At 40.3% G+C, this 18,263-nt stretch overlaps 1 protein-coding gene across 3 annotated transcripts in view; it reads left to right on the forward strand.

Annotated features, from left to right (window-relative positions):
- Positions 1 to 18,237, forward strand: part of crybg1a (crystallin beta-gamma domain containing 1a) — a 58,099-nt gene extending 39,862 nt beyond the window's left edge. For all 3 annotated transcript variants that reach the window (XM_034111299.2, XM_034111301.2, XM_034111300.2), the window contains 19 exons: positions 556 to 5,936; positions 6,686 to 6,724; positions 6,814 to 6,932; positions 7,114 to 7,291; positions 7,605 to 7,744; positions 8,121 to 8,247; positions 8,344 to 8,379; positions 9,721 to 9,881; positions 10,270 to 10,396; positions 10,624 to 10,769; positions 12,576 to 12,702; positions 12,842 to 12,871; positions 12,966 to 13,078; positions 13,809 to 13,941; positions 14,037 to 14,176; positions 14,619 to 14,742; positions 15,384 to 15,542; positions 16,473 to 16,635; positions 17,449 to 18,237. In XM_034111299.2, coding sequence (XP_033967190.1) covers positions 556 to 5,936; positions 6,686 to 6,724; positions 6,814 to 6,932; positions 7,114 to 7,291; positions 7,605 to 7,744; positions 8,121 to 8,247; positions 8,344 to 8,379; positions 9,721 to 9,881; positions 10,270 to 10,396; positions 10,624 to 10,769; positions 12,576 to 12,702; positions 12,842 to 12,871; positions 12,966 to 13,078; positions 13,809 to 13,941; positions 14,037 to 14,176; positions 14,619 to 14,742; positions 15,384 to 15,542; positions 16,473 to 16,635; positions 17,449 to 17,537 — 7,532 coding nt within the window. In that variant the 3' untranslated portion in view covers positions 17,538 to 18,237. The remainder of the gene's footprint in view (positions 1 to 555; positions 5,937 to 6,685; positions 6,725 to 6,813; positions 6,933 to 7,113; positions 7,292 to 7,604; positions 7,745 to 8,120; positions 8,248 to 8,343; positions 8,380 to 9,720; positions 9,882 to 10,269; positions 10,397 to 10,623; positions 10,770 to 12,575; positions 12,703 to 12,841; positions 12,872 to 12,965; positions 13,079 to 13,808; positions 13,942 to 14,036; positions 14,177 to 14,618; positions 14,743 to 15,383; positions 15,543 to 16,472; positions 16,636 to 17,448) is intronic.
- Positions 18,238 to 18,263: the final 26 nt, after the last annotated feature.

Consider the following 18,263-nt stretch of genomic DNA (forward strand, 5'->3'; position numbering starts at 1 on the left):
GTTGCAGGATTTAGTTGGAAATATAGAACAGATGAATTTGTACAAGTACAAAAACCAACAAACAACCAGCAGATCAATATTGGTGGAAAACTCATTATGAATGTTTTTACACTTTGCAAAGAGCTTTAAAGGTGGGGTAGGTAATTCACTTCAGAAACACTTTTTGTTATATTCCATGGAATGCTCTTAACATCCCGATAGCAATGAATAAATTAAATGCTGACAATAAATATATACAAATATTTCAGCTGTGGAAGCCGCGGCACTGTAAAAAGCACGTCCAATTATCTGACTCGCACTCGAGCTGGTTTCTCCATTCTTACCTACACTACCTTTAATATGACAACTATTAAGCTTTAGAGTAAATATACTTGTATTTATTTTTATGTTGTTACCTTTAGATGTGCTGCTTTTCTGTTTTTATTCTAAGCTAAGCTTATCTCCTTGCTCCAGCTTCCTATTTACCACACATCTTTTCACCTAACTTGACAAGAATGCATAAGATTGATTTGTATTCTTGTTTGTCATACAACTATTTGTTTGTGTCACAAACAGGAGGTATGCTGTCACCAAGATCATCCAATCGCCCCGCTAAAAGAAGCATCAACCAAGAAGACAGTGACACACGCGCCACTAGTATCTCTCCACCTCCCACCAAGCAAGAGAAACCCTTCTCTTCAAGGCTCTCCAAACCCAGCGACTTCAAAAGCCAAAAGAGTCCAGTCCCATCGCCTGTAAGCAGGCTTCCTACAAGAGGTGAGAGAAGCCCCAACAAAGTAAGATCCAGAAAACCTTCACCAACTGAGAATTCTGTGAGCACATCCACGTCCAAACAGGAGGACTCAAATCAGAACAAAGCGTCTGAGAGTGTCAAAGCAGATCAAGTGAAAGACAATTCCATTGGTGACATATTTGTATTCGATTCTCTATCAAAAGAAGGAAAAGAGCATGCAATAAAACTCACAGACAGTATAGGTGAAAACAAAACAAAAGGAAAAGGGTCAAAAGAATTAGAGGAGAGCATAACCAGTCCTGCAACAGAGGATATTTCAAACATCCAACAAATACAAAACAATGATGCAATTATTCCAGAAAAGGCTCAAATAATAGTTACACCACTAAAAGGCTCAGGGGCTGAGGCGTTGCCACGCAGTGATGCTGCCAAGGCAAGTCCATCTCAGACGCTTATTTCTGATGTAGTTACTGGTGCAAAACTCGATTTGCAACCCACTACAGCTCACATTCAAAGTGAAAACACCAAGCAGGAACAGGAAACAGCACCAAAGATTTGTCCAGAAGAAGTGAAAGAGAAAGACAATTCAGGGGCAACGCAGCTAATAGGTAACAGAAAACCAGATTCAATGTTCAATGTGTTGGCGAAGGACACAATACCCGCCTATGAGGATGTAAGTGGTATGTCAGCCAAAGCTGTTGTGGTTGGCAGCACTCACTGTGACACAATGGCCCGTTCTGATCTGGATCATGTTTTACCAGGGAGTGTTTCCTTTAAAGAAACAAATAAGGTCCCTTCTAAGGAATATAATGGCAGAAATAGTCTTCCTGCTAAAGACCAAGATGCTGAACCAAAAGCTGTATTAGCAAGCACTTCCATTGATACTGGTGTTGACCTGGTCAGAGCAGAGCAGCAAAATGAGTTATTGAAGGATCAAATTCTTAAAAATGATAGATTTCCCACATCGAGCAGAGATTTATCCGATGATTTTAAAGAGAAACGTATGGAGGAGGTTGGCAAGAAACCAGCAGAGGGTTTGGACATTCAAACAGAGGCTGTGACTGTTTGTGAATTGCAAAAGAATGTTGAAAATCAGATGGACAAAGAGCCTCTTTTACTGCCAGGAGAATGTGAAAGAGATGAGAAGGACTCAAAACCAAATAAAAAGCTAAATGATACTGTGGTGGAAAGTGCTGACTCACAGAGCAGTTTCAAAAAGGAGCTGAAGCGCATAACTGTTGAGGATGAAGAAAGAAAAGACCTTACAAAACCACAGAAGCCAACAGATCTTTCATCAGGAAAGCAATGTTCACAGCCTGACTCAGAGGACGGAATACAGACGGTAGTTACAGATGCCCTGGAAGAGAAGAAGGCTGAGCAAGCAAAAAGTGCACTCCAGGACAATACAGCCGGTTTGGTTGATACAAAGAAGCAATGTGAGATCCTCTTAAGGGAAATTGAAGAGAGTGGTGATCAGGAAAATGATCAGCACATGAACACTCAAACTTTGGAAAATGAACAGGAACCAAAAGTCATTCTTACCAAAGATAAGAAGATCGGGGATAATGAGGCAAAACAGGGGGACAAACAAGCTGACGTTGCTAAGAAAATAAGCACTACAACTACTAAGAGTAAAACAAAGGAAGTATCAATGCAGAATTTACCAAATGAGAATTCTGAAGTTAGGAAACAAAAGGAACAGAAGACGTTAAAAGCTGGAAATCGAGATGGGGATAAAGAAGAGGAGAATGCTAATGGATCAGCGAAATCCAATGGTTCAAATGCTAACCTAGAACAGCAACCTGCAACAGAAACAGTTCCAAAGAAGACAACAAAAAGCTATTTTTCACAAATGGATACATCTCAAGAACTAAAAGCAGTAAACAGTGAAACCCAGAGTGCTCAAGGTACTACAGACAAGACTGAAACAAAAGATACACCAATCAAAAGTTTGGTGAATGAGACTCCAATTGTAAATGCTGAAGTAAGCAAACAGAAAGACCAGATGTCCACACTTGTGAGAGAGCAAGATGAAGACATTACAAGACCAGAGAAAAACCAATTCATAAAATCCAAACATCCAAAATCTAACCTGCAACCGCAACCACAGACAGACAAAACTCAAGTTCAAAAGAAACTACTGGAGGAACAGATTTCACAAAGTGATACAACTCAAGAACTCCGACCTATGTACAATGAAGATTGTACAAAAACTGACCTGAAACAGGAAGCAGAAGCGGTTCAATCAGAAGCTCCAGAGAAGAAATCAGAAAGCCGAATTAAAGATCTAAAGGTTGTAAGTACTGAAACTCAAAGTGCATCTGGTATCAAAGGAAAGATAGAAACAAAAGATTCATCAGTCAAGAGTGTCAGAGGTAAGGTAGCAAAGACATTAGAAACTCCAAAGGTATCAGAAAGCAACAGTCAAGAACTAAATGTTGCAACCACCAAATCTCAGAGTGTTGAGGGAGCTAAAAAGAAGACTGAAACAAAGGATTCATCAACAAAGGATCAGAAGTCTGTAATTGCTAAAGATCAACATGAGGACATAACCAAACCAGATACAAATAAATCAACAGTGTCCAAAACTCCAAGTACTGACGTGATACAGGAAGTGCAAAAATCAGAAGCACCAAAGAAGAAATCAGAAAACCAAACTCAAGAACCAAAGCTTGCAAGCACAAAAACTTTGAGTGCTAGTGTAGCTAAAGAGAAGACTGAAACAAAGGATTCATCAGTAAAGAGTTTGGTGAGTGAGACGTCAACTGCGAACGCTAGCAGTGAAGTTAGCAACCAACAGGTTCAGAAGTCTGTAATTGTTGAAGATCATCATGAGGGCATAACCAAACCCGATACCAATACATCAACAGTATCCAAAACTCCAAGTACTGATGTGAAACGGGAAGTGATGAAAGCAGAAACGCCAGAGAAGAAATCAGAAAGAAAAATTCAAGATCCAAAGGTTGTAAGCACAAAAACCTTGAGCGCTGGTGGACCTAAAGAGAAGACTGAAACAATGGATTTATCAGGAAAGAGCTTGGGGGGTAAGACGTCAAATGCAAATACTAACTTTGAAGTTATCAACCAGCGGGATCAAAAGACTGTAGTTGTTAAAAATCAACATGAGGACATAACCAATCCAGATACCAGCCAATCAAAAGAATCCAAACCTCCAAATGCTCACCTGAAACAAGAGGTGGTAAAAACAGAAGCACCAGAGAAGAAATCAGAAATCCAAATTAAAGAATTAAAGATTGTAAGCAACAAAACCCAAAGGGCTGGTGGGGCTAAAGAGAATACTGAAACAAAGGGGACATCAGTAGAGCGTTTGCTGAATGAGACGGCGAATTCGGAAGTTGACCATGAAGTTAGCAACCAACAGGATCAGAAGTCTGTAATTGTTGAAGTTCAACATCAGAACATTACCAAAGCAGATACAAGAAAACGCTCAAAGGCTGACCTGAAAAAAAAAGCACAAGAGAAGAAATCAGAAGGCCAAATTCAAGAACTAAAGGATGAATGCACTAAAACTCAGAGGGTAGAAGGAACTAAAGAAAAGACTGAAACAAAGGATTTACCAATGACGAGTTTGGTGAATGAGATTGTTATTGAGAATGCTAACTTTGAAGATAGCACAGAAAAGGAGCAGAAGCCCTCAGTTGTCAGAGATGAACCTTTAAGGATTAATAAACCAGAGAAAGTCACTGGTCAATCCACACATTTTAAAGCAGCCAACAAGAATGATGAGAAACAAAAGAAAATTAAAGAAAGGAAAGAAGGCGTTGAAATATCAAATAAAGTGACAAAGCAGGAAAATCAGCAGAAGAAGGCATCAAAGTTAGATGCTCACCAAGAGTCCGAAAGCATTTCTGTGAAAGATGCATCTAGCAAAATAAGTGGTGCAGAACAAAAAGACAAGCCCACTGTTGTTCCAGAGACGGGACATTATAGCACTGATGCTCAGAAGAAGGATGAAGATACCAAAGAAAAAACTAAAACAGGCAGTGGTTTCGAACGGGAACAGCAGACTTTAGAAAAAGAGAAAACCAGAAACCGCAATGATCCACAAAAGCCTGCAAGCCCATCACTCAACGGCAGTTTGTCTCTTTCTGCAACAGCGGAAGCACCCGCAACATCTCAAAGTCCTCAGCTAAAGAAGGGATCTCCATCTAGTTTGTTAGATTTAGAGCATCGGAAGCAGAAGAAGGCGCATAAAAGAATACTTAAGGCCTCTAGAAGTGAGGATGAATCTCTTGATCCTGATGACTATGATGAGTTAATCAGGAGCATTAAGGAGGGCAGCATTCCTTTCTCACTGCCTCCCAAGAAGCATATTCGTAAACGGTCCTCGTCTCCACCTCTTACTTTGTCGCCTATCATTGAGGACCATTTTGAACCATTTGATCGAGAGCAATTCCAGTTCGGCTTAGGGAAAAATGGCGCAGGTTTTAAGGACCCTCCCCTATTATCTATGGTGATGAAACGGAAAGCAGCTAGTAGAGAAGGGCTGATTCTGGAACGAGAACAGGATAATGCCAATTGCACATCTCGAGGCCAGATGAATTCACTTGATGAGGTGGAAGGCAAAGATGGAGTTAAAGAGGGGGATAATACTGAAAATGGACAAGAAGAGGGAAATAACAATGGACAAGAGGCAGGGAAGCTGACATCGCGACTTGGGAGGATATCCATCCTCTCCAGCTTAATGAATTCCCCTCGGTCCTCCAGGAAGGCCAAAGAGGAAGTTGCCTCTGACACAAATAGCACGCGTTCTACTCCAAAACAGGACCTGCTCTCGCTTGGAAAGAAAGGAGTGTGTGATTCATCTCTGCCTGCAGATAAGAAGGGTGTGAAAGGTAAAGACCAAGGCCCACTTGTGGGTGGTGGTATAGGTGCAGTTAGTGAGTCAGCAGTCAACCCCTCCTCCTCTCCTCCTCCTCCTGCTCTCCCGTCGTTCTCAGAGTTAAAGCAGCCTGTTCATTCAGAGAAGTACCTCAAGAAGAACGAATCAGAGTCTGAGGCCTCCAGCGGCTCTACACATATGACTAAAACTGAACTAGGTCCTAAGGGTGCGACAATGGACCAGACCCCAATAGAAGTACCAAATGTTGAAGAGAGCCTGAAGGGCCCCGCAGCACTGCCTCCAACCAGCGAGAACAGCCAGCTGACTTCCCTGAATGGACTAACTAAACCTAAGCCTAAGGTAGGAGTTTAAATCCTTTAAATTATGATCTTTTATAATACAGGTCATTTTTCGTTTTATTCAACTTTGAAAGAAAAAAGGTATAGTGGCCCACAGCCTGAATGGGTTTTGAGCTATGCCCTAACAGAAGCTTTCTCTCTTCAAGTTTGTTTCCATGGTAATATGGCTCGGTCTCATATCCTGTCTTGTGGTGCTGTTGCAACAAAGTTATGAATGATTTGCAAGTAAAGACAGGACAAAGCAGGATGGCCTCACCTGGCAGCGGATATCTGCCACGATCAGCTAAAGCTGAACTGTCACGTCACAACATATTTGCATTTATATGCAAACAAAGCAAGACTATGCAAAACATGTGTCTGTGTATTACTTACTGCACGGCATGTGTTCAATTCTCTCCCTCAATGATTCCAACACACTTGTACCTTAAGGGTTTTTATTTCTGCAGTTGCCAGGGATAGATTATAGTGCGGCTCTACTTATATGACCAAAAATAATTTACCATTTGGTTTAACAAATGTTGTGTAAGCGTTATTGAATATGGTTAACAAAATGAAATACATAGCTGGAAGTAGTGGATACATGTTACAAAGTTTGCTAAAAAATGCAAATCAACACTTTAAGGAGTTGACAGCTGGGGATAAATCGTTCCTATTTCCACATATAATTCAGCTCTGAAAAAGATAACAATTGAAGTTAAATCTACTTTTTTAAGTTTAAGTTCATGATGAAATGATTACATTTTCTTTCAGACACCTGCAGTAAGAGGGTTCCACAAAAGGCCTGGAAAGGTATGATTACATGTTATTTCCTAGAGTTTTGAGTCAATATGATGGTGCTTGCTGCTACATGTTCTAATGAAATGTCTATTTGAATCCAGATTGTCGTACATGAGCAAGACCAATTTGGAGGGCAGCAGTTTGAACTGTACTGTGATGTAGAGGATGCCACCACGATGAAGCTGTCCCCTGTCATCTCAGTCAGAGTCATCAGAGGATGGTAAGTGTATTTGATATATATGTTAGTCTCTGTTGGTACTTGTTGTTTCAGATTCATCCCATTTGTTTTTTGTTTCTCTTTGTCCTTATAAACGTCTATCTAACAGAGTGATCTACAGGTGTGAAATGTCTCCGTTCATAAACTGCAAGATGACTGACAATGTAACTCTCTTTTTCATCAGCTGGCTGCTTTATGAGAAACCTGGCTTCCAGGGTCGTATCATCGCCCTGGAGGAAGGTCCTACGGATCACTTAGTGAATATGTGGGCAGAGGAAGGGACCCCGACCACACCAGATGCAATGGGTCAGCCTGTACCAACAGCACCTATGGTCATAGGCTCTATTCGACTGGCAGTTAGAGTACGTTAACCTGTCATACTGTTTCCATACTGTTATTGTAACTGTGTGTGCTGTTATGTTGTTTCCAGTCACGTATGATCCCTGTGGAATTTGTTAAAAAAGAATCCTGAATATTGTATCTCAATAATTTATTTGTAAGTATTTATTTTTTTAGCAGACCGTTTGTGACTGTATATATTTTTATTGTATACTGTATTTTATGTGGATTTCTTATATTTAAATGTACCAATAGAAAAGTATGGCTTCTTTTTAAATGCATGGGCACTGATACAATTCAAATGCACAATATTTTATTTTTATTTTGTGTTTACAGGACTATAGCATTCCCCATATTGACCTGTATCCTGAGGTCAATGGGATGGGGAGGATGACCTCTTACTATGACGAGACGGTGGAGATTGGCTCGTACAGTATGCCGCAGACCACTGGCTCCATTAAGGTTCATTCTGGAGTGTAAGTTCAACCGACTAATTCAAAGTAACAATCTATGTAAATGTGGTTGTTGCATTTTGGAAACATTTCAGTTTCAATATTGGTGTCATCCCTGCCACTAAGTGGTCGTTTTAAATCAAACTCTGTCTATGAAGGGATGCACACAGGCTAGAGCTTGCCATTCTTTAAGCATAGTTTTAACTCTTGCTCATGATTGATGGTTATCTTACTTTCATTGTTCTACTAGATTAGAGGTGAAGTACAGTTTGTAGTCCTTTTACTCATGTGTAATGATAATACAGATCTGCCTGTTCAGAGCACTGCGAAGGGAGATTCTCTCAGCATAAAGTTCTCTTCCCTCCCTTTCCCCTTTGTCATGCTGTGTCTGTGTCTCCAGCTGGTTGGTGTACACTGATCCAGGGTTTGGAGGGTGTGTGGGAGTGCTGCAGGTGGGGGAGTATCCCTGCCCAGAGGCCTGGGGCTTCCCTCAGCCCTTCATCGGCTCGCTCAGACCCCTCTGCATGGTACAGTTGATATAAAGTATAGAATATGTGTTTCCACTATAATGTCATTTTGTAAGTTGCCTTGGTCTGACATGTATGTGTATCTCTTCATGACAGGGAGAGATAAAGGTGGAGCATCCTCATGAAAGAAAGGTGTGTTACATTTGTTTCATCGATACATATCTGCTGTTTACAGACACCACGGAAGTGCCAACACCAAGTCTTCCTTGTTTTAACCATTAGTTATTAAATGTCTTAAGAGGAAACGAATGGTTGACAAGCAGGGGAATTACGTTTTAAGCTAAACAATTTATTATAAAATTAATAGTTGAAATATTTAGGGGAGCTGACTACAAAGCTTTTAATTATTTTCAATGTTAAGAAAGAAGTTACCCACTAGCAGCTTTTCATTTATTTATTTGTCTTTGAAAGCAACTAGATGTTGTTCCTGGTTCCACTAAAAGTGTTCCCAAAGGAAATATACACTAAATGTCCTACATACAGCTCACACGCAATACTCAAAGAAATAAAGACTCGGTCTAAACTGTTTTTTTTTTGTGTACTTCATGTATTCTACGAAATGCAAAAAATATAGATGTTGGTGATCCATTTTGACCAAGTCTAATAAATCCATTAAATTCCTTCCTTATTTGTAATCTATGAAACCGGTTGGGGAACAGAACGTTGTGGCTGTTTGTTTTTACTTATTTTGGCCACAAGAGGCTGACATGCACCACTACCACTTGTTATAAATAGGATTAACATGTTTTCTTGCCAACATATATGTAATATTAAATTACTTGTAGACACACAATATATGTACGTTTTATTAAGAGTGCATAGATTGGTGCACTTCAACCTCTTTTTGTCCAAACAAGTATTAAAACAATGCTTTATTTCACCCAAAAAAAGCAACATACTGAGGATCCTTGCAAACCTTTTTTTCAATTGCCCGCTAGAGCTTCCATTGTAGGCTGGATGTCACTGTAAAATGAAGAATGATTTTCATTATACTTTAGGACGGAAATGAGCCAAACCATACACTAGGGCAGTGCTTCTCAAATTGTGGTCCGCGGACTACTGGTGGTCCGTGAGCGCCCCCTAGTGGTCCGTGAGTATATTGGTAACATTTCACATTTGATATAAATAAATACATTTAAGTTTTCCGCACTCTCGCGGGAATATCTCCGCAATGGAACGAGCTTAAGTTTCACTTTCTATTGCATAATAAAACCCAGGGCAACACCTTCGTCACACATGTTGCCAGTTGTTTGTACCATTTTCAGGTGATTTATAATCTGTTCTAGAAAAACAATGTGTTTTGGGATATTTATGGAGTTAGGTGGTCCGCGAGTGTTTTTTTATTGGTTAAGTGGTCCTTGGTATGAAAAAGTTTGAGAAACACTGCACTAGGGGAACACACTCTGTAGACCGATACACTTCCATGGCCTGTCTTTACAATGACCTCTCATCTTTAACTCCTTCTTTCCCCAGGCCTTAGTGTTTGAGAAGCCCAACTTTGACGGAGAGTGCATAGAGGTCGAGGGTGATGTGTACAACTTGCAAGAAGAACTGGAAGAGGAGAAAACGGGCAAACCAGAGGAGAGAAAGAAGACCCTGTCTGCAGTGGGTTCTATAAAGATACTTGGCGGTTTGTAAGTATCTGTCTGAGTTTACTATGTTTGGACACACTTTCATTGATTCATGGCTAAATAGGCTCCAGAGCTACACGACTTTGGAACTGTTTGCACCCCGTATGGAGCCGTTTCAAAATACTTGAACACTGTTATGAAACATATTTTGCCAATTCTGTAATGATTGACTTTAGCCTATTTATGTGCTAAGCCACACCCCTTTAAAGTTTGATATCTTCAAAGCATTAAAACATGTCAATACGGTCATACAAGGATTCATGGTAAACGTTGATAGTAATCCGACCACTTGTCTAGGTAGATATTCTCAGTTTCTTCTTTAAAAAAAATTAGATGATTGCTGAAAGAAATTGTGAACTTTTTGTGAATGATTTCCGTTGTGTCCTTGCAGCTGGGTGGGTTATCTAGAGGCGGACTTTGAGGGGCAGCAGTACATCCTGGAGGAGGGGGAGTATCCTCACTGCAGTGACTGGGGGGGGTCTGAGGATGGGCTCCTGTCACTTCGGCCTGTGTGCACAGTAAGTGTCACCTGTAATATAATACAAACATTCATCTGCAAGATCTCGTTTCCCTCTCATTGATGGGGTGTCTCCGCATTGATTCAGCTTTCACAGTGCACTGATCATCTCATCAGTGTCCGCTCTGCCCCTGTTGATTCTTAATGAACTGGAAACCTGAAAGACTTGAAGTGAGAGAAGTAGACAAAGTTCCCTTTCTTATCATTTCCCTGTATTGTGTTCCCTAGGATTACCTCTCCCCTCACGTTAAACTGTTCATGGACCGGCACTTTGATGCACGAGGGCTCAATGTGGACTTGCTGGGACCTGTCCCCAACATGCAGGACGTCGCCCATGGTTGCAAAACACAGTCTGCCAACGTCATGGGTGGAGTGTAAGTAGAGAAAAAAAACTCTAAGAAGAGGGAAATAGTTAGACTCCGCGCCCTCACAGTGTTTGGGCGTGTTCCTTTTACCATCCATACGTGACTCAGCACTCTGTCACTGTGGGCACACACAAATACACACTGGAGGATATCATTAGGTATAATATTGTGTAACTGATCCATTTGAGTAATTAATAGGGTGTGGTTGACAAATTATACAAATCTCTCGAGGGCAAGGATTTACACTGATATGAATAAGTAGAGTGCCTATTTTGTTACAAAAAAATATATAAATTACAAGCTTATTTTCTAAGTTTCAGCAAAGAGACTTGATTCAGGCACAGCACATTCTGCACCGTTTTTTAAATCAGTACCTAAATATTTCACAATGGGTTATATACCATTTTAAGTGAGTTATTCATATAAATAATATATTTGAAACCAATTTTTAGGGAGCAGATTTTTGTCACATTTGACCCGAGTCGATTTGTTTAGTCATCTTTTATAATGTTCTGCTGTTTGCTTTGCATCAGCTGGTTCGTTTTACAACCTCTTAGAAGAAAGGACTTTATGTGTTTATGAGGCAGCCTTCCGTCCAAGTCAGTGCTTTATTCAGAGAGACAGGCAGATTACGAGGAGATTGTGTTTGTCTCTAATAACATAAGATAGGAACAAGATGAATGATCCCTAGATTGGAAAGGTAGAGTGTTACAGCAGTCCAAAGACACATCATTAAGTACGGTTAATATAGAAATAAAACAAAGATAAAGAAAATAAGATATACATAAGAGTAATCACAATAACTGAAGGAAGCTTGTTTTAATTTGGATGAATTTTGAGCACATTATTTGGTTTCCCTCTTATTTTGTTAGGCAACTTTGAAAACAATTCTCTTTATATGTCCAGATATTTCTTTGTATTACTCAAACCAATAATCGATTATTGTTAGGAAAATATCACTCGACACCAGGTTGAGGATCAATAATCAGGTACTAATGTATTGTTGCAGGAAGGAGCAGAGTTAAATCACATACAAAGGATATGGGTTAGCTCGCACACATGGGGTATGTTGCTCACCGGAGCAGCAAAAGGCTTATATCGTCCAAAACACGGAGCTAGATAACAACAAAGTCGTAAATCGAGGTGGCGCTAATATCATCAGCAGGTGTGGGAAAGGTGTCGGGGTCATCTGCGACGTCTTCTGGAAAGGATCACGTTCTTCCTTCACGCCTCATAGAAATGAGATTTTTAGGAGACAACAAGTATGTGTCTGTCTTCTCATAAATATCAACACCCTGAAATGCCCTGATGTCCTCCTCCTATCACAGCAAGAGGCAGCTGCAAGGTCACACACAGTGCAGTCACACAGAGTATCAGTGCATTAAAACAACCCATCATTGTATTTTCTCCATCATATCCCTGCTGTTCATACTTCGTATAACATAGAATTTGGAAAATACAAATGATTATAAAGATTACAAATTCATATACAAAAGTACCCACACGGCTGAGGTAGGTGGATTGTATAGGCACACGTTCTAATGTAATATGAATGGGTGCCATGGCCTAATTTGTTTTTCTTTGATACATCGTCAATTTCTATCACAAAGAAAATAGTTCCAATTTCTTTGAAAGGATGACTACTAATCGATACATTTTTGCACCTATGTAGAATAACGTAATATAGAATAGCACAGCAGTATAGGAGAGTATCACATGTTTTATATATATTAAATGTAGCATAGTATATCATTGAATAAGTCCAACAGAGAGCTAATGAAGGCAGAGTTATTTGAGATGTGTGTGTCCATGCAGGTGGGTGTGCTTTGAGCAGCCCGGCTTCAGTGGAGAGCTCTACGTCCTGGAGAGGGGCCTCTACGCAGACCCTGAGGACTGGGGGGCCCAGAGCCCCAAGATCTCCTCCATCCAGCCGGTCTTCCATGTAAGGAATCATGTGGTGGATCAGTTAACGACAGGATGTGGCTAATTTCACATGGGGGTAGTGTTGGGTTCAGCTGTTTTAACAAGGACTGTGTGAGTGAACCGCTTGTGTTAATAACTCCTTCCTGTCGGTTTTATAGGACCCACTGATGGGAACGACTAAATTCAAGGTATCATCCCCTCATCGGAGACTTTCTAATAACAGATTAGCTCATGTTTCTGCTGGGGCTAAGTTTCTAAATGGTGTTTCTCAACGTGTCACAGATGCAGCTGTTTTCTGAGGCAGACTTCCAGGGCAGGCTGGTGTCTCTGGAGGACAGCACAGCGGCTCTGGATGAGGACTTCACCCCCCGGTCCTGTAGGGTGCTGGCTGGCAGGTAGGCACCGCTGAACTGAACCAGACACCCCCCCCCCCCCCCAGAGCTGTCAGGGACCCTCTGGGTGTAAGAGATTTGGACTTGGCTTTTATTTATTTAGCGCCAAATAAAAAACTTTTCTTTTGCCAGATAAAAACCTTTCGTTTAGTTTCAATTCCACATGAATCTCTCTCTCTGATTGGACAGCAAACAAGCCCTTATCAAAAACACAGTGAATAAAATGAGCAACATTTGAGGGACCCAAGTTTCATCTTTCGTCTCAACATAGTTATAAAATGGTTGGATATGAAAGAAAACGCTAATACACGTTAAAAAAAAGAAAATTAAACAGGAAGTCCATTCATTCCTAAAGGAACCTATATGATCTCATATGCAACACTTCTGCAGGTTGTTTTAGGCAGATTGTGTGCACTTGATTCAATATAGTTTCTTGACTAGGTTGGGAGTCAAACTGTGTCATTGTCTCGTTAAAAGAAACCACAAGCTGGTGTGTATGTCCTTTATCTGACTTGCTAATGCTACAGACACATATCCCAGTACACAGCAAAACACAGCTGTAAAGACATGTGTTTCCTTGCGACCAACACTGTTTGCAAACGAGGCTTTAGAATGTATAAACGTACAGTGTTTTACAACAATTGATTTGAATGGTACAGAGTTATTGTCACAATTGAAGAACAATAATAAGTGTGTACTTATACTCAGTGTACTGTTTGTCTCTCTGTGTCAGCTGGGTGTTATATGAAGGGGCTCAGTTCACAGAGAACATGTATGTGTTGGAGGAGGGACAATACCCCAACGCAGAGGCCATGGGCTTCCTGTCCTCAGACTGCACCGTCCGCTCCACACAGACCACGGGACATGTGAGTATCTGCTTATATGCAAAACTATTTGTGATCAAATCATTGTGGACTAGACTAATAATACATGGACATATCTTCTTCTCTTCCTTGCTTAGGAGTTTTCTCTGCCCTCCATCGTGCTGTTCAGCAAGGTGGGCTGCAGGGGTCGCAGGGTGGTCCTGAGTCATGAAGCTGTGAACCTGCAGCAGGCCGGCCTGGACACACGCACACGCTCCCTGGTGGTGGAGGGAGGAATGTATGTCAATGTTTAAGATATCTTCTATTATCTTTTCTGTTTTTATAAAGAGACAGTCGGTAATCTAAATGGAAACAAATCAGTAATCAAAGTCTGCTGTTATACACTTGATTGACATGTCCTTAAATACCGCCTCATGCTCTAACGCAGAGGAGCACAAAAGGATTCAGAGGAAAAAACATTGAAATGTTCATTTCTCAGAAAGCTATAACAAGCACTCATGAATTCCCTTAAATGGTGTTAGCTTAGCTTTTAGAAGCACACGAGTTCTCATTAGGAGCAGTAAACATATCAAGGATGTGAGGAAGCCACAAGGTGTATGTCACAGCTGTAGACCCGGGAGCACAGGGGGAATGTAAAGACTGATGCACTTGTCATTGTGCCATGCTTTCTCTGCACATGTGTGAGTCTGAACTCACACAGAGGGCTGTCCTCTCTCCAGGTGGGTGTTGTATGAAGGCAGTAACTTCCGGGGTCGGCAGCTTCTTCTGCAGCCGAGCGAGGTGCTGGACTTATGGAAGTCCAGAGGCATGCAGCGAATAGGATCCCTGCGGCCTTTAGTCCAGGTATGGAAGGAGGGATATCAGCCAGGGTTATTACAGCAAACTCAAACATAAAGGGAAAAAAGCTTTACAAAATATGTTAGTAGACTGCAACTAAATAAAAACCATATCCTTTATTCAAATCAAGACACATTCAAATAAAAATAAGGTGAATTGTTTTTCAGCTTTAGATTTTCTCTCGCTATAATATACTGAAAAAAGAGACGGCATGAATTTCCGTCAACTTTTCTTACTTGGAACAAAATAAATGACTTGACATTCTATTAGATTCAATTGCTCAACATATGACACATCAGACATTATGGACATGTTTGTATTGATGTAGCTTCTACATGTAGCAAGCCCTTATAACATCATTTGAGGCTAAATTAATGGAATGCACAAACAAAACACACTGATAGTAACATATAAATAAAAAATAACAATTGAACCTTTAAAACTCTTGTAACCTTGATATAATTATATATCATATCAAACATATGTGTTGTCCTTAGTGTTGTACATCAAGTTAGAGTCTGATGGATGTATTGTATGGAACATAAGATACCAAATTGTCACATTAGTCAGATCAATAAAACACGTGTTGTTGGCGTCTTATATAAACCAGATGTGACCCTGGGTTGTTGCGTGTTCCCCCCCAACAGAAGCAGATGTACTTCCGTCTGAGGAACAGGGAGACAGGAAGTGTGCTGTCTCTGACGGGGCCTCTGGACGACATCAAGCTGATGAGGGTTCAGGCTGTGGAGGAGACGGGGGGGCTGGAGCAGGTCTGGCTCTATCGGGGCGGGCAGATGAGCTGCAAGGTACATCAGACCCCCACCACACAATATAAAGCTGTAACACTGGCCACGCCCCCTCTGGAAACTACCTATGGCCTGATTATCTTCAGTATATGAGCTACACATGACCCCTAAATAGTGTTGGAAATACAAAGAGTTTTATGTAGTAACGGTTTTATTACTTTAAAATATGGCTGTATTGAATATTTGGTAACATTTTTAAAGGCGCCCATGTATGTAAAGAAATGATAAAAACACTTACAATGCGTTTAATCTGCATATAGCATGTGTGTATTGCATTATATAGAAAAAAGATACCAAAATAACAATTCATGTTTTGTGGTTAAACGTTTCTGTTTTCACACTTCCACAAAAAAAAAGAACAATCAACAAACATTTTAAAATCATGAACAGTTACACAAACACTTAAAAGGTGAGGAGTTCCTCTTCCTTCTGCCACAGTTGTGTTCATCTTACTGTGTTCCTGAAAACATGGGCGTGATCAGGACGATATATACAAAGCAGGCACACACATATTCTCACGAGACTTCATTCCATTCTCCGCCAAATAATTAATGTTTTTATTTCCGTTTTGTCTGGTAGTCAAGGATATCTCACACTTGGCAACAGGTTTGGATGCAGCTTGTTGGAAAGTTAACCAATGGGACGATGAGGAGTGTTTATAGTTTAGACCTCCAGGATTTCTTTACATTGCATGTTTTATTTGTTTTGCTTTTGTTCTTACTTGAAACATTTATCTCATCTCAAAACATTATCTGTCTATCATTGCTTATTAAAATAGAGATTTTAAATACTCTCTAAAATCACATTTGCAAATAGGGGATTGTAGCTTATTGTAGGTTTTCTACACAAAAGGAATGACTTGAAATGAAAGGGAAACGTTGTTTTGAATGGTTCATGTGTATCCATCCTCCCCGGCCTCTCTGCCTGCAGCTGGTGGAGGACTGTTTCCTGGAGACCTCAGGCAGTATTGTGATGGAGGGCAGCAGGCTGTGTGTCACCCCGGTGCGAGGCAGCGGCAACCACCTGTGGAACATCAGTCCTGATGGTCTGGTGCACTGCGTCCTGAAACCTCAGCTGGTGTTGGAGGTCAAAGGTCAGACAGCTTTGTCTTAACTTCAAACATGTATTTGTCCAGGTACAACTTAGGAATGATTTTAAAAGGTTCAAGTAGGTGATTTACAGTCAATTCAATGAGCCTAACCCTAATCCAACAGCTCCATCTGCTGGTGTATTGAAGAGGTGCATTGACTGAACACAATATCAAAATATATGAAACGAGTCATAGTAAAGTATGTCTAAAGATGTCATAGCAGTTATGCTATGAATTTTTGTTATGACATGTTGATAAAAACCAAAGGAGGCTTAGTATAAGAAGTCAAAAAAGTCATAGTATAGTATGTCAAACTTTTCAGAAAAAACGACATTACACAGTATAGTATGTTGAATGTTTGCAAAGAGTATAGTTAGTTACTATACCATCGTGTTTTTTATTTATTCGACATACTAAAATGTTCAACATACTATACTATAGTATGTCAAAAATATCAGAAAAAGTCATAAAATATTCATAGTATTTCGAAAGTATCATGAAAAAGTTACAAGTTAGTATGTCAAAAATATCATGAGAATTCACTATATAGTATGCCGAAATGTAACCTATAGACACCAGCCAGACCATGCAACCCGCTGTTGTTGGTGGACTTGGTGAACGTGTCTCTTGTGTATGTAGAAACCTCCTAAATTCACCCAGTTATTTGCATATTTAAATACACTTTCAGAAAACAGGTGTAGTTTCACGGGGATAATGTTTACTCCCCTGTGACTCCCCTAAATGATCCACTTACCAGTTTGTGTCAACAAAAATGTTTACAGTGCAAACACACTGACTTGTGTTTTCTCATCTTAGGTGGACATCAGTATGACAAGAACCTGGTGGTCCTGAACATATGTGAGGAAAGAGAACTGAACCAAAGGTGGACCTTGGACATCCTGTGATCTGATGAGCCTCCACTCACACTGAACCCTGTGATGCAGCTCCGTCGTGGGGCCCACTCCACAGAGAGAGAGCATCGGATCAATCGTTGCACCTTTGTGTGGAGTTCTGACTGTTGAGGGGAACCAGTGACTGGATCAACAATATAACTATGTTCTTAGAGTAGATTGAATGATTGAGTTGTGTACAAATATTACATATTTCTTTGCCACTATAGACCAAAGACTCCATGCACACATCTCTATGTTTTCACTGCTTATAGAGAGGACTCAGCCCTAGTTCAATGCTGCACACCTCTCTTTACTTTATGGTACATTTCTACTGGTTCCTTTGTCTTATTTCTGATCATGTCTGCATATATGAATGTATATTGTATATTGAGAGCTGCATTATGAAGTCTGGCGTGCACACTACACTCCTAAGGTGTATTCCTTTTTTTTATCAATGTAGATTTAAAATATCTATTGTAGAGTTTGGATATCTTGGTAGGACTTTTCACAAGCTGTACCCTACTGCATCAAGTTGTACATAAGCATCAAGTGTATATATTTGAGATGAAATGTCATAGCAGAACTGCAACAACTATGCTGCCCACTGCTGTAAATATGTGAATGTATGAGAGAAAGCTGTCGCACATGAAATAAGAATGCCGTTTTCTTTCTTTTGTCTTTTTTAGAAAATAAAATATTTTAATAACTTGTTTCTGTGACACTCAGTTCGTTATATTA

This window comes from Pseudochaenichthys georgianus, chromosome 22 (assembly GCF_902827115.2).
Source record: "Pseudochaenichthys georgianus chromosome 22, fPseGeo1.2, whole genome shotgun sequence".
Classification (NCBI taxonomy): Eukaryota; Metazoa; Chordata; class Actinopteri; order Perciformes; family Channichthyidae; genus Pseudochaenichthys; species Pseudochaenichthys georgianus.